This window comes from Lynx canadensis, chromosome E2, assembly GCF_007474595.2.
Source record: "Lynx canadensis isolate LIC74 chromosome E2, mLynCan4.pri.v2, whole genome shotgun sequence".
NCBI lineage: Eukaryota > Metazoa > Chordata > Mammalia > Carnivora > Felidae > Lynx > Lynx canadensis.
The window spans coordinates 56,051,476-56,068,685 of NC_044317.1; the positions used below are offsets into that span (position 1 = coordinate 56,051,476).

General features: G+C 42.0%; 1 protein-coding gene across 1 annotated transcript; it reads right to left on the reverse strand.

Moving 5' to 3' along the window:
- Nucleotides 1–5,050: 5,050 nt before the first annotated feature.
- On the reverse strand, nucleotides 5,051–5,983 carry LOC115502379 (vomeronasal type-1 receptor 4-like). The gene has a single exon (XM_030297668.1). The coding sequence runs from the start codon at nucleotides 5,981–5,983 to the stop codon at nucleotides 5,051–5,053; it is 933 nt and encodes a 310-aa protein (XP_030153528.1).
- Between the last annotated feature and the right edge of the window lie 11,227 nt (nucleotides 5,984–17,210).

Below are 17,210 nucleotides of genomic sequence, written 5' to 3' on the forward strand. Positions count from 1 at the left end.
AAAAATGAGTCCACCATTTACAGTAATAGGTATTTACCCAAAGGATACAAAAATACAGATTCCAAGGGGCACATGTACCATGATGTTTATGGCAGCACCATCAATGATAGCAAAATTATGGAAAGAGCCCAAATGTCTGTTGACTGATGAATGGATAAAAAAGGTGTGGTATATGTATGCAATAGAATATTATTTAGCCATCAAAAAGAATGAGATCTTGCCATTTGCAATGATGTAGATGGAAAGTAGAGTGTACTGTGCTAAGTGAAATAAGTCAGAGAAAGACAAATACCATATTATTTATTCATATGTGGAATTTAAGAAACAAAACAAATGAACATATTGGGGGGGAGGGGAAAATAAACCAAAAGAGAATTAAAAAAAATTTTTTTTAATGTTTATTCGTTTTTGAAAGACAGAGACAGAACACAAGCAGCGGTGTGGTGGAGAGAGAGAGGGGGACACAGAATCTGAAGCAAACTCCAGGCTCTGAGCTGTCAGCACAAAGCCCAACGTGGGGCTCGAACTCACGAACCATGAAATCATGACCTGAGCCAAAGTCAGGCGCTCAACCAACTGAGCCACCGAGACGCCCCCAAAAGAGACTCTTAATGATAGAGACCAAACTGAAGGTTGATGGAGGGGAAGTGGGTGGGGGATGGGCTAAATGGATGATGGGTCCTAAGGATGACATGTGTTTGGATGAGCACTGGGTATTGTATGTAAGTGATGAATCACTGAAACTCACTCCTGAAACCAATATTGCACTGTATGTTCACCAGAATTTAAATAAAAATGTGAAAAAAAAAAAAACAAACATTGGGAGAAAAAAAAAAAAGAATCCGCCCACTTCCCCTAACTTCTGGAAGAGTAGGGCAGTATAAACTGACCTCATTGTTCCAAAAAGCCTTAAAGTGAAAACAGGACTCAGAGTTTCACCAGGGCTTTACTCACCACAGTCACGGACGGAAGACTCAATCCCTATCTGGGCTATTGGGACAGAAGCGCTTGGTGTTCACAACAAACACCCTCTCTCTACTGTGGAAAAGAGGACGTGGCATGTGAAGACCTTCACGATATGTTCTGACCCCCCCCAGGTGCCAAGATACAGTCGAGTTTTGGGGATCATCCCAGGCTGTATGGGGTGGGGAAGCAGAAGCATATACCATGTGCACTTCTGCTGAAGAGTCTCTCGTATAAAGAGCTAGAAGATCTGGAGTAGCCCGATCAGCTCCACCCTAAGTTCGTATTGGCTTTCTTCTCCCTTCACTGTGAGTTCTGCCCTAATAGGACCAGCTTAGTTCACTTCGTTTATGGGGCTCCCCTGCCCCCAACATGAGCCAAGGGGTTTAAAAGTCTTGTGTGGGTCAGGGGTGGCAGCAAGATCATGTTCCCCACCAGGGCAGACAAGGGGACTGATGTAGTTGGATGGGGGTCTCCTTTTCACTCTGGGGCCTGGGCTGCCTGCTTCCTCTTGTTTCTCTGAGCACCTGACAGCACACGGGATCAGAAGCTGCTTTCCCTCTGTCCCCACTCCTTTAGTTTTGCTTGACCTCTCAGACCTCCATGCTTTCTCCCCTGCACTTAGCACATCCTCCCTCTGGGCGCCGCTCAGGATGGTGACTTGGGCAACAGAACTACACAAGTTTGAGATCCTTTCCCTCCTCAGAATTCCCAAGCATCTCCAGCTTTTTCCTTAAGCTTGCAAAATTGGAGGGAGGGGTCTGGGTGCCCTTGCCAGTAAGCCTGCTAAACCGGAGGGAGGGGTCTGGGGTTCCAAGGAACTGCGTGACCACCCTTGCCAGTAAGCGAGGCACTACCAGATGCAGCTCTTTTTTATTCCTGGTAGCCTGGGGGCTGCTTGCAGCTCAGCCACATGAAGTGATTGTGCAGCAAAACCTTGGATGCCAAGTAACTTGTTCTGTGAGTGTTCTGCTAGATAAGCAAACCTTTCTAATACACTTCAACTTGATAAACAAGTGATGTCTTGCACACAAGTAGTTGGTGATGCTGGGTGTCACATGATCACAACTGAGCCAATAGTGCGCTCTCTCTCTCTCTCTCTCTCTCTCTGTGGGATTGTGGATGATCATCTCCCTTGCCTGGATGCTTGGTCTCAGGCTGTGGTGTTTGGCAGAAGTCAGTGATTTTTCAGAATGTTGGAAGGTGCCCATGACTGGCACTAGTGTATTTTTTGTCACTCCAAAGCACTTATGGACAGTCCTTTGCTTTTCTATACAAGATGAGCTTAGGAATGCTTTGCTTCATTCTAGGTCAGGCTGCCTGCAGATACAGACCCTTTCCTCTGATGCCTTATTGCCAGTTACATTAAATGCAGTATATGAAAAGCTTATTAATACTGTAGTGCAGTGAACATCTGTGCAAGTGTATACAATAGCCCCCCCTGCAGAGAAAGATTCTATTGTGCTAATAGACAACCCTCCTCCCTCTTGTCTCCCTCACACCAGCCATGAAAGTTTGCAAGGGTAAATGTAGGTTGATTTGTTTATTTTTCTTTATATTTTATGTTTTCTTTATTTTTTTTATTTTTTATTTTATTTTTTTAACGTTTATTTATTTTTGAGACAGAGAGAGACAGAGCACGAATGGGGGAGGGGCAGAGAGAGAGGGAGACATACAATCGGAAGCAGGCTCCAGGCTCTGAACCATCAGCCCAGAGCCCAATGCGGGGCTCGAACTCACCGACCGTGAGATCGTGACCTGAGCTGAAGTCGGAGGCTTAACCAACTGAGCCACCCAGGCGCCCCTGTTTTCTTTATTTTGTATTACAGTATTGTAATAATCATTAATATGAATATTTTTGGGTTGTGGAACCAATCGTCTGAATTGTCATTATTTTTTATGGGGAAGTTCACTTGATATACAAATGCTTTGGATTACAAGCATGTTTCTGGAATGAATTATGCTCGCAAACCAAGGTTTTACTGTATTTTGATTCACTCCAAGTTTTACCTCAAGTTTGGGGGCTCCTTGGCCTTCCCTCCTGCCAGGTGGTAAATGGACAAACAAAGCTCTTACAGGCTGCTTGGTTCAGTCCTGCCGCTCACCCTCCAGCCTCATCACCGTGGAGGATGTGGAGACTCTTCTGCAACTTTACCCACATCGGTGAAGAGGGCTAGCTACCGGTTTCAGGAGACTTTCTCCCGTCCCCTAACCAGCCCCACAAAGGGCCTTGTCATTTTCTCTTCCAGAAAATCTCTCTCCCTCTTCTATCATTGCCCTTAGCAAAACTGTCAAGAAGCATGGAGAGTTTTCCATTTTATCCTATTTGCCAACCAACAAGTTACCTGTCAGTTTCATGGATGCTGGCAGAGGGCATGAGTCTCTGGGTAGGAGATACAAGGCTTATCATTGCAAAGAAATGTTAAAAAGCTGGGAAGATGTAAATATGTTAGTCTTGAAATGTCCTTATGTTTTCCAGGTAGAAGTTAAAGATACTAAATAACTTGGCACTTTGACTAGTTTTTAAGTCTGTTGTGGGGCACCTGGGTGGCTCAGTCAGTTAAGCATCCAACTCCTGGTTTTGGTTCAGGTCATGATCTTGTGGCTCATGGGTCTGAGACCCGCATCAGGGTCTGGGCTGATGGTGCGGAACCTGCTTGGGACTCTCTTTTCCTCTCTCTCTGCCTTTCCCGCATCTCTCTCTCAAAATAAATAAATAAACTTCGAAAAAAACCCCTAAAAGTTTGTTATAATATCTGGGTTAAAAACGAAGAGATCGTGAATATTACAATCTCTAAAGAAAAAGGATAAATTGTACAATAATTTAAAAATTAACACAAAAGGGGCACCTGGTTGTGGCTCAGTTGGTTAAGCGTCCACATCTTGATTTCAGCTCAGGTCATGGTCTCATGAGATTGAGCCCCACATCGGGCTCTGAGTTGACAGAGTCTGTTTGGGATTCTCTCTCTCCCTCTCTCTCTGCTCCTCCCCCACTGTTTCTCACACACACTCTCTCTCAAAACTAAATAAATGTAAAAAAAAAAAAAGAAAACACAAGAGAAGTAAGCTAGAATAAGAAAGTAAAACATGTCGTTGGGAGCCCACAACATATATGTAAAGCAAATCATAAAAATATGCATCATATCAAATTGTTCTTGTTAAAATCAAACATTGTTGTATATACAATTGGACATGTATTAAGAGATAGAGCTAAAACATAAGGAATATAGTAGAAAACTGAAAAGCATGCGACTTCACCCAATTAATCAACCAGCATGGTGAGATAAATATCAGATTAAAAAGAATTTAAAGAAAAGGCAGTTTGAAGTTATTGGACTAAGAATTATTTTAATGTTCCTGAATGTGCAATTATCCAATATTATTTGATGGGGAAGATATTAATCTGGCAACATATACGTAGAAATATACCGCAGTCTTCCCTTATCCACTCGGGATATGTTCCAGATTTCAGATCCAGTGGATGCTTGACACTGCAGATAGTACTGAACCGTATACATACGATATTTTTTCCACACATACGTATCTCATATCTATGATGCAGTTTAACTTATGAGTCCGACGTGGCAAGAGATTAATAATGAGTAATAATAAAAATTATAACAATATACTGTAATAATACTGTGAATCTGGTCTCTCTCTCTTCCTCTCTCTCCCCCTCTCTCAAAATATTGTGCTGTCCTCACGCTTCTTATGATGATGTGAGACAATAAAATGCCTACGTGATGAGATGAAGTGAGGGGAATGAGGTAGGCTTGTGATTTAGCGCTAGGCTGCTATGGAGCTTCTGACCATAAATCAGAAGGAGGATTGTCTGCTCGTGGGCTGCCGTTGACCACATGGAACACAAACTGCAGAGGGTGAGACCTTGGATAAGGAGGTGCTACTGTATTTTAAGTTGATAACTATACCACATTTCGTTTATAATTGCTCTGGATGTTGTTTATTTAGGAGAAGCTCAGTTTGTCTCGTTTACCCCTCTCTCATAATATGAATATTTCATAAATGTGCTTGCACATTGAAAGGGGTTAATAAATAACCACTGTGAATAGGCATATAACTTACATATTTATGATAAGTTTAGGGGGTTTTGTTTCCTTATCCAGGCAGAGTAGAGGGTGGACACTCTGGGGTCATGTCTCATGAGGATGTAGGGGCTGAGAGTAGGAAAACACGTAGTGAGTAGTGTAGAAGTGTTCCTCAGCCACAGACTGGAGTTGTTAAAAACTGACAAACAAACGTGGAAGATAGAGGACAGCATCCATAAAGAAAGGAAGAAGCACGCCAGCACAAGGATGCTTCGGGTGGCTCTGCTCTCAGGGGAGGATCTGGGGGAGAGATTGTTCCTATGAATGTATTGGACGCGCTGCTTGTGGCTGTGCAGGATGAAAACCATGGAGCCACTGGCCCAGATCATGAGCCCCAAACAGAAACCATCATGGGATAATAGCAATGGCACATAGAATGACTCTGCGATTTTGTCGTAAGATAGCGCGTAACAGTAGTCCTGATCTATTTTCCTTGTGATGTTTATGTTATTCCTTTTGTCAGTTAGATGAAAAGGAACCACAATACTTCGCACTATATTCAAGACCCAGCAGAAGATGTTGGAGGTGCCCACGTACTTGGGAGCTTTTATTTTAAGCTGTGCCCACCTGGAGTCCCCAGGACTGATCATGATCACCTGGAAGACAGTCAAGAGGCAGGTGGCTCCAATGGCCACATCCCTGCCCACTCTGTGAACAAAGAAAACAAGTCTGCATCCAAAATCATCGAGAAAATGTGTCAACCCAAAAGATGCCATTGTTTGAGGGATTCCTTTAGAAAAAATAACTAAGAGGTTGGCTACAGTCAGATACTTAAGAATCAAGTCTGTGCACCTAAGCTTGTATCCTGTCAAATAAAGGAAGAGATAATAGTAAAAAACAGAGAAATTCCCCAGAAGTCCAACTGTAGTTTGTAAGAAAAAGATCATTGCCATCGTCAAATCCCTGGTGGTCATTCTGTAAAATCCCAGGGAGTGAAATTCTTCTTCTGAGCCAGGTTCCTGCATGGGAACAGGAGGTGTGAGGCATGTGTGTCACATTGGTTAAAATCCAATGTTCTCCACTTAACTTGAGTTCCCACTTAAAAATAATTATTTAGAATATTTACTTTTTTTTTTTAATTTTTTTTTCAACGTTTATTTATTTTTGGGACAGAGAGAGACAGAGCATAAATGGGGGAGGGGCAGAGAGAGAGGGAAACACAGAATCGGAAACAGGCTCCAGGCTCTGAGCCATCAGCCCAGAGCCCGACGCGGGGCTCGAACTCACGGACCGCGAGATCGTGACCTGGCTGAAGTCGGACGCTTAACCGACTGCGCCACCCAGGCGCCCCTAGAATATTTACTTTTTAACAAGTTTCCAAGGTCTGAACTTAGAACACTAGAAGAGCTCTTTACGTAACATAGATCATTGCTATAAAGGCTGTGTATGTAGTACATTCTGTATTCTTCATAAGTTGTTGAGAGTCAGTATTTTCATGGAAAAGATAAGGAGGCAGAGAAAGTTTGGTGATTTGTCAAATTCAAATGTTTTGACATTTGAATGGGAATGGGGAGATTAGAACCTGACTGGGCTGGTATGATGGCAGTGCCTTTAAACACAGTGCTGTTTTAACAAAGCTAATTAGATGTATTCTTCAAAATACAGGTGTATAGGGGCACCTGGGAGGCTTAGTCGCTTGAGCATCCAACTTTTGATTTTGGCTCAGGTCGTGATCTGAGGATATCTGCACTGAGTGTGGAACCTGCTTGGGATTCATTCTCATTCTCTCTCTCTCTTTCAATCTCTCATTGAATAAATATTTAAAAAAAAATACAGGTCTCTAGGTATGCCTGGATGGCTCAGTTGTAAGAGCATGTGACTCTTGATCTGGGAGTTGTGAGTTAGAGCCCACATCAGGTGTACAGATTACTTAAATAAATAAACTTTAAAAAACATTCAAAATACAGGCATATATTCAGACATTCTCACACCTTGTGATCTTATTTTAGATAAGTAGTATTTTTTCTAACATTTTTTCATTTATGTTTAAAGATTTCTTGTGTTGACCACTAACAATAATGAATATTTAAATATCTCAATCAAATGTAGACTCACTGACTGTAGTATAATTCTAGGGACCTGCTCCATGACAAATTGTGTTTAAAGAAAAGAGTGTGTCGTTAGCTTTCTAGCGTATTGGCAATTGATCCACTATTTTTCTTTTATGACACCTACCATAGAAATCATTGAATGCCATGTCATGCCCTAAATAGTGAGACTTCAAATGCCAATATGTGATAAGCTGGTATAGAATAGAAACTCAATATTACTAATTTCAAATCTTAAGCTGCTCTGTTTACCACCACTTAAGAAAAGGTATTAGCAATAAGATAAGGTTTGTGAAAAATCAAAATGTAAGACTTACACAAGAGAATTTCTTAGCTTGGAAGTGTGTGTATTATATAAGTTGAGATTGTAGAGTTTGGGGTTAATATAAGAATAGTTTTAAACCAGAGAATACATCACAAGATATTTCCCGGGTAATAGTTGCTGTCTGAAACCCATTTTGTAACGTTACTATTTCAATTGCTTCCCCCTTAATTTGAAGAGGGACAACAGTCTCACCAAATAGACCAAGGATATATTCAGTAGGAAACAATTCTTGTCTCCATAGCTCTTCATACACCCAGAATTAGAGAAATCATTCCTATATCAGAAATTGCCTTTTGGATGCACTGGTTTTACACTAGTTTAGAGGATTCCTGTAGATTTATTTTAATCCTTATTACAAGCATGCAGATGTTAGAGTCACACTGCTACAAATCCTGAAAATGTAGTCTATGATTCCTGTACACAGTCCTTAAGTACTTTAAAGTCTGTTTTCCTTATCACTTGGATTAAACACCAGTATTCACTGCCAGTTAGGATTACACTAAATCACATCAGGAGCCATCAGGTCTAGGAACCCATCTCCCTTTACTAGCTCAGTTCATGCCTCAGAATTATTCCTCCTTCCTGTGCGCCCTTGGCACTCAACCAGAAGACTCTCTCTTTCTGAGACCGTCACTTTCCAAGACTCCTGGTACCCCACTGTGCTTGCAGACTCTGCCTCTCAGACTGATAAAGAAAATACTCACTTGACTCCCTCCAGCCGCCAGGATGGTGGGCTCAGTGTGCTGGTCACGACAATCAGGATTTGTGTGATAGGGAGGGAGGCAGCCAGACCGTAAGATATGGGTTTGCAGTTCTATGATCTCACCTCCCGGCAGAATTATCTTTTCACCTGTAGCCACAGTGAGAGGACAGGCTTGGGGAACTGAGAATATTTGTGACAGACTTTTTCCCCCAGTTGCTAATTGCTGAAAATAATGACAAGTTTCTAGTTATCAGCTCCTAAAAGACCTTTGCAAGTGTTAAGAGGGCTTTTTCTTTTCCTTAATGCCTGGAAGCAGACAGGGTCTCATAGGGAGGGAGCAGGAAATACTAAGGTCTGACAACACGTGTGGGACTGGCAGTAAGGCTGAGGTGTCTCATGGGCTTCTCTGCTCCCCTGAGTTGTTCATCCCAGAAGTGAGCCTTAACTAATTTTCAGGCCAGTGTTCTGTTTCATCATTTAAATTACGAGAACATAAACCAGACAATGTACCTCAGAAGGATTTTTAAAGCAGTTAAAAAATGTGGTTAAAAAAAAGAACATAATAATCATTTATATTAGAAAACATTGGACTCTTTTCCCCCCAGAAGTCAGTGTCAATTAATTTGGTAGTTTAGGTGATATGGGATTTTTTTTTTCTTCCATAGAAGAAGTCTATAAAAACTTCCAATAGGAAGTCTAAACAGAACAATATCCATGGAACGTTAGAGATTTATAGGTGTCTGTTAGAAGACAAGCACTAAAATCAGATGGTTATTCAGGCTGATTGTATAATTTTTAAACTATGAAATAAGTTGATACTACTTCAAGACCGCTAATGGTGGAACTTCTACAATTAATCCATTGCTTTTTTTTTTTTTTTTTTTGCCTAAGAAACAAATCCAGTATTTAACACTATTACACTATCCAGTTTCCCCAATTTACAAATCAGGGATTAGAGACATAATGATGATAACCCCTACACACACATACACTTTCACAATTGTAAATTTACACACATACATATCAACATACTCAAATATACACTTCTTAAACACATTCACACTCGCATGTACTTTCGGTGACAAACTCATGATCAGCCACTGTCACATTCCTAATGTGACTATGACACACAGCCCTAATAATCCCCATTAAGTCTTAAAAAGGGGTTCACGTGTAGAACAGTGGTAGCTCCAGAACTCTAGATACCTGCAATGGGGACATATCTTGCTCATTTTACATCCTTCCATCCCTGTGATGTTATTTACTAACTGTAACATTTCAAAGATGCTGTGATAAGGCCACTTCAGGTTGAGGCACACAGTGGTAAAGTTGGGGTGTTGGGGATGTGCTGCTCTGCATGTGTGACAGAGAACGAGAATGTGGGATAGAGTGACCTACAACAAGGGCACAGGATGGGGGTATATATATGGTTTAGAGAGCATGGGGATATGGGGAGACAGAAATTGAGGAGCAGAGGAAAGGGGTTTAAAAGATACAGGAGTGGTTGATTCATAGAGCAGTTAAAGGGTAGGTTTCACTAAGTGAGGGGCAAATTGTGCAGAGAAGTTAAGGGTAGGAAGATACTGTGTGTGCTGGGTGAATAAGTGGTTTGGGGTCCTGGGAAAGAAGGGCTTAATGGGAATGGGCAGGTAATGGGAGAAGGTGGTTAAGGAGAGTGGGTAAAAGGGACTTTACATCTTTGAGAGGTTAAAGACTGTGATGGGTGAGGGGGTATTACAAGTAGGGCATGCAGGTCCTGGGGGTGGTTAATGAGCCTAAACAGTGGCGAAGAGTAGAAGGGGAGGTAGAGCTGTGGGCCATGGTAATGAAGAGTGAGGCAAAATGGCGGAAGAGTGATGAACGGAGATTGGGAAGATACTTCCACCATGTGCTAAACAGCCCAGGGAAAGGGGTGGGGATTTCATGGTTGAGATGGTGTGTGAGGCTGTTGGGTGAGAGAAGAAAGCTGGGTGATTGGGGCCCAGGGCTGCTAGGTTCCAGGAGCGCCGAGTTCAGTGGAAACAGACTGGGATCTCTAGAACAGAGGACTGATTTATGTCTAGGGAAAGGCAGCACTGGAGGGCTAACAGAAGGGTGATGGCTGGTGAAGAAAACTCGTCTGTGATATCTGGAATGCAGTAGGGCAGGAGGGGTGGAGATTTGAGTTCAGAGCACAATAGAGGAGTTTTGAAGGATCATATGGTGGTGAGGTCCTATGGAGTTTTAGGGGACGTTCAAGGTCAAGTGAGTGGGAGTGGGGAAAGCCAAAGGGTGGGGACAGATGGAGCCTGGAGTGATGGAGGTCACAGGGGAAGACTGGATATCGCTAATTCACTCACCACATTCATTAACTCCCTCATTTACATTTGACTCACAACTTAATCTTGGAAAGATTCTAGGTTTAATTCACAAGGCAAAAAAACTTAGGCATAAAATACCTGAAATTGAATATGTAGTGGAGAACTGCATGCAGGAATTGGGGTGTACTACAAGCCACAGCCATTTTGCTCTTTTTTTTAACTATTTTTTTTAAGTTTATTTATTTATTTAGAGAAAGGGGGGCATGGCAGAGAGGGAGAAAAAGAATTCCAGTCTTTGGAGACTGCACTGACAGTGCAGAGCCTGATGAAGCAGGGCTCAAGCTCATGAACCATGAGATCATGAACTGAGCCAAAATCAAGAGTCAGATGCTTAACTGACTGAGTCACCCAGGTGCCCTCATTTTGCTCCTTTAAGATGTGAAGCAAAGAGTGTGACCATGGCAGTTTGGCCAGGAGCCACCTTTAACCAGTATCAGGTACTCAGTGATGGAAAGTGGTGTCAGAATGTCCCTCTTCTGGCTTTACTTATGTCTTGAAGACCTTGAGTACCTCACAGTTAATGGTGAAAATCCCTTTGTTCCACTGTTGCTAGAATATAATATGTGCTTTATTAAAATATGAGACAGAGCAAGGTAAAACTTAAATTTCTAAGTATTCTTTTTCCTTTTATTTTTTTCCCCTTATTGGAAACCATTTGAAGAGTTGTACTATTTTTGTAGATTTACTGAAATTTATTTTAAACCTATGATTTCATTGAGAAAAATCACTGGTCTCATAATGTGGCCAATACATCTCCACCCACTGTTGTAACTGGGAGGTTTATGTCATGTCGCACTACAAGAGGGACTTTGCAGGGGCGCCTGGGTGGCTCAGTCGGTTAAGTGGCCGACTTAGGCTCAGGTCATGATCTCACGGTCCGTGAGTTCGAGCCCCGCATCGGGCTCTGTGCTGACAGCTCAGAGCCTGGAGCCTGCTTCAGATTCTGTGTCTCCCTCTCTCTGACCCTCCCCCGTTCATGCTTTGTCTCTCTCTGTCTCAAAAATAAATAAACGTTAAAAAAAATTTACAAGAGGGACTTTGCAGATGTCCTTAAGGTTCTGCGTGTAGGTGATAAAGTGACCACCAAAAGGGTTTATCGAATGGGCACAATGTAACCAGATGAAGTCTTAGACCAAGGAGTAAGTTAGAGATGAGAGGCCTGAGGGTTTCTTCCCATGCTGTGACTCTCTTTGGAGACAGGTGACTAGTGGCACATGGAAACCATGAGGAGGAAATAATTTCTGCCAGTAACCAAAGGATCTTGGAACCCGAATTCTTCCCTAGTGTTACACAGAAGAGCCCATGTGGGTTGCCCTCTGGATTTTTGATTTTTGAGCTTCTAAGCAGCGTACCCAGCCAAGCCTACAGAACTTCTGATTTATGAACTGTGAGACCATAAGTGGGTGTTATATTAGCCACTAAGTATGTGGCAATTTGTTAGGTTGGAAATACAAAATATGCATACCTCATTTTGTTATTCTTCACTTTGTTTTGCTTCAGTTGAAACTTTCTGGTAACCCCGCCTCCAGCAAATCTATCAGTACCATTGTTCTAACAGCAGTTGCTCACTTTGTGTCTCTGTCACGTTTTGGTAATTCCTGCAATAGTCCAAACTTTTCCATTAATATATTTGTGATGGTGATCTGTGATTGGTGATCTTTGAAGTTACTATTGTAATTGCTTTGGGGTGCCACAAACCACAGCCACGTAAGACGACAAACTTAATCGATAAATGTTGTGTGTGTTCTGAGTGCTCCACTGGCCAGCTATGTCCCCGTCTCTCTCTCTCTCTCCCCAGACCTCCTTATTCCCTGAGACACAACAGCATTGAGATCAGGCGACTTAATATAAATGTATTTATTCAGAGAAAGGGGGGAGGAGCAGAGAGAGAGGGAGTGGCTTCCAAGTGTAAGGAAGAGTCACATGCCTCTCAGCTTAAATCAAAAGCTAGAAATGATTAAGCTTAGTGAGAAGGCATGTCGAAGGCCAAAACAGGCTGAAAGCTGGGTCTGTCGTACCAAACAGCCAAACTGTGAATGCAAAGGAAAAGTTCTTGAAGGAAGTTAAAAGTGCTAGTCCAGTGAACACACAAATAAGAAGGCAAAAGAGCCTACGCTGATATGGAGAAATCTGTCATGGTCTGCAGAGAAGATCAAAACAGCCACAACACTCCCTTAAGCCAAAGCCTAATCCAGCGCAAGGCCCTGACTCCCTTCAATTCTGTGAAGGCCATGAGAGAGGCATGGAGGTGGCAGATGAGCAGTCTGAAGCTAGCGGAGGTGGTTCAGGAAGCTGAAGGAAAGAAGCCATCTCCGTAACATCACAAGGTGAAGCAGCAAGTGCTGATGTAGAAGCTGCAACAAGTTGTCCAGAGCTCACTAAGATCTTTTGTGAATGTGGCTACACCAAACAACAGATTTCCAGTGTAGACAAAACAACCTTCTACTGGAAGAAGATGTCATGTACGACTTTCATTGCTAGAGAGGAGAAGTCAATGCCTGGCTTCAAAGCCTCTGAGGACAGGCTGACTCCTTTTAGAGGCTAATGCAGCTTCTGACTTTAAGTGGAAACCAGTGCTCAGTGACCATTCTGAAAATTCTAGAGTCCTTAAGAATTATGCTATATCTACTCTGCCTGTGCTCTCTAAATGGAACAGCAAAGCCAGGATGACAGCACATTTGTTTACAACACAGTTACTGAATATTTTAAGCCCACTGTTGAGACCTACTGCTCAGGAAAAAAAAAAAAAAAAGATTTCTTTCAAAATGTGACTGCTTATTGACAACGCACCTGGTCACCCAAGGGCTCTGATGGGGACACACAATGAGATTAATGTTCTTTGCATGCCTGCTAACACAACATCCATTCTGCAACCCATGGATTGAGAAGCCATTTTGACTTTCCAGTCTTATTATTTAAGAAAGCAATTTTGGGGCGCCTGGGTGGCTCAGTCAGTTAAGGGGCTGACTTCAGCTCAGGTCATGATCTTGTGGTCCGTGAGTTTGAGACCTGCATTGGGCTCTGTGCTGACAGCTCAGAGCTCAGAGCCTGGAGCCTATTTCAGATTCTGTGCCTCCCTCTCTCTGACCCTCCCCTGTTCATGCTCTGTCTCTCCCTGTCTCAAAAATAAAAAAACGTTAAAAAAATTTTTTTAAAAAAGAAAGCAATTTCATAAGGCTTTGACTGCCATAGATTGTGATTCCTCTGGTGGATCTGGGCAAAGTGAACTGAAAACTTTCTGGAATGAATTCACCATTCTAGATGCCATTAAGAACATTTTTGACTCAGGTGCACCTGGGTGGCTCAGTAGGTTAAGCATCCGACTCTTGATTTTGGATAAGATCATGATCTCACAGTTCACAAGATCAAGCCACACATTGAGCTCTGTGCTTACAGCACAGAGCCTGCTTGGGATTCTCTCTCTGTCCCTTCCTGACTCTCTCTCTCTCTCTGTCAAAATAAATAAAACATTTTTTTAAAAAGAACATTTCTGATGCATGAGAAGAGCTCAAAATATCAATATGAGCAGGAGTTTGGAAGAAGTTGATTCCAACCCTCATGGATGAAGTTGAAGGGTTCAAGACTTCAGGGAGGAACCTACTGCAGATGTGGTGGGAACAGCAAGAGAACCTGAATTAGAAGTTTGGGGGCACCTGGGTGGCTGAGTCGGTTAAGCGTCTGGCTTCAGCTCAGGTCATGATCTTGTGGTTCATGAGTTTCAGCCCTGTGTCAGGGTCTGTTCTGACAGCTTGGAGCCTGGAACCTGCTTTGGATTCTGTGTCTTCCTCTCTTTCTGCCCCTCCCCTGCTTGTGTGTGTGCGTGCATGCTCTCTCTTTGTCTCTCTCTCAAAAATAAATAAACATTAAAAAAAAAGTGGAACTTGAAGATGGAACTGAATTGCTGCAATCACATGATAAAATTTTAATGGATGAAAAGTTGCTTTTTATGGATAAGCAATAAAAGTAGTTTCTTGAGTTGGGATCTACTCCTGGTGATGATGCTGTGGAAGATTGTTGAAATGACCACAAAATCTTTAGAATATTAAATAGACTTAGGAGATAAAGCAGCAGCAAGGCTTGGGTGGATGGACTCCAATTTTGAAAGTAGTTCTGCTGGGTGAAATGCTATGGAACAGCACCACGTGCTACAGAGAAATTGTTCGTGAAAAGAAGAGTCAATCCATGTGGCAAACTTCACTGTTCTCTTATTTTAAGAAATTGTCACAGCCACCCCTCTGCAATCACCACTCTGACAAGTCAGCAGCCAAATCAACATGGAGGCAAGACCCTGTCCACCAGCAAAAAGATCACAACTCAATGAAAGCTCAGATGATGGTTAGCACGTTGTAGCAATAAAGTATTTTAAAATTAAGGTATATACACTTTTGTTAGACATAATGCTATTGCATACTCAATAGACTACAGTGTCACGTAAACATTTATATGCACTAGGAAACCAAAACATTTACTTGACTTGCTTTATTGTGATACTCACTTTGTCAGGTTGTCTAGAGCAAAACCCACAATATTTCTGGTATGCCTGTACATGTAGAAATAAATGTAATTATAAAATAGTTATAGAACGAAGTAAAAGAAATCCCATGTTAATTATCCCGCATCCAGTTTTAGCTGTTTGTCTTGTATCCTCCTTTTTTTTTTTTAATATATGAAATTTATTGTCAAATTGGTTTACATGCAACACCCAGTGCTCATCCCAAAAGATGCCCTCTTCAATACCCGTCACCCACCCTCCCCTCCCTCCCACCCCCCATCAGCCCTCAGTTTGTTCTCAGTTTTTAAGAGTCTCTTATGCTTTGGCTCTCTCCCACTCTAACCTCTCTCTCTTTTTTTTTTTCCTTCCCCTCCCCCATGGGTCCCTGTTAAGTTTCTCAGGATCCACATAAGAGTGAAAACATATGGTATCTGTCTTTCTCTGTATGGCTTATTTCACTTAGCATAACACTCTCCAGTTCCATCCATGTTGCTACAAAGGGCCATATTTCATTCTTTCTCATTGCCACGTAGTACTCCATTGTATATATAAACCACAATTTCTTTATCCATTCATCAGTTGATGGACATTTAGGCTCTTTCCATCATTTGGCTATTGTTGAGAGTGCTGCTATAAACATTGGGGTACAAGTGCCCCTATGCATCAGTACTCCTGTATCCCTTGGGTAAATTCCTAGCAGTGTTACTGCTGGGTCATAGGGTAGGTCTATTTTTGGTTTTTTGAGGAACCTCCACACTGTTTTCCAGAGCAGCTGCACCAGTTTGCATTCCCACCAAGAGTGCAAGAGGGTTCCTGTTTCTCCACATCCTCTCCAGCATCTATAGTCTCCTGATTTGTTCATTTTGACCACTCTGACTGGCATGAGGTGGTATCTGAGTATGGTTTTGATTTGTGTTTCCCTAATGAGGAGTGACGTTGAGCATCTTTTCATGTGCCTGTTGGCCATCCGGATGTCTTCTTTAGAAAAGTGTCTATTCATGTTTTCTGCCCATTTCTTCACTGGGTTATTTGTTTTTTGGGTGTGGAGTTTGGTGAGCTCTTTATAGATTTTGGATACTAGGCCTTTGTCCGATATGTCATTTGCAAATATATTTTCCATTCTATTGATTGCCTTTTAGTTTTGTTGATTATTTCCTTTGCTGTGAAGAAGCTTTTTATCTTCATGAAGTCCCAATAGTTCATTTTTGCTTCTAAATTCCCTTGCCTTTGGGGATGTGTCAAGGAAGAAATTGTTGTGGCTGAGGTCAGAGAGGTCTTTTCCTGTTTTCTCTTCTAGGGTTTTGATGGTTTCCTGTCTCTCAGGTCCTTTATCCATTTTGAGTTTATTTTTGTGAATGGTGTGAGAAAGTAGTCTAGTTTCAACCTTCTGCATGTTGCTGTCCATTTCTCCCAGCACCATTTGTTAAAGAGACTGTCTTTTTTTCCATTGGATATTCTTTCCTGCTTTGTCAAAGATTAGTTGGCCATACATTTGTGGGTCTAGTTCTGGGGTTTCTCTTCTATTCCATTGGTCTATGTGTCTGTTTTTGTGCCAATTGTATCCTCCTTCTTATGGAATTTTAGACTATGCCCCAAATTGTATGAAAAATATACACACACAGCATTAACATTCTTTTTTTCTTGGTTCAATATTTCCATAAATATTATCATATTACACTTATTCAATAATTTTTCCTTCCTCAATCAGTGACCTAGGAAGGAGATATTCTTATACCAAATCCTCTGAAATGCTACATCATATTCCATGTTGATTACCAATGAACCATCTTTTTGAAACACCTCCTATTTATACATGTCCAGGGCTAAATATGTCTGTCACCTGCTGTCAGACACATTATGACAAATAGATCATTAATCATATTGATCTGTGCACATGTGGGTTATCCATATGGTTCTGAGACATGGGATTCCTTCACCATCATGAGCACACTTTCACTATTGATGGGGAATTGCTAATAGGTCCTTGCACTTGGATATAAAACATAATGTCCCACCAACTGTGACTTCACATGCCACACCATATATTTTTTATTTCCTTTTCTGTTCTGGGGCTTCCTGTACCTCTTCCCCAGCGTGGCAGGGCCTCAGAAAGAGTGGAGTCTTCCCAGGAAAAAGGGACTGGAGAGAGGAATTCTTACATTGAAATGTGGGGATCTTCTACCCTGCAGACCCAGGTGTATATCCAGAGCAAT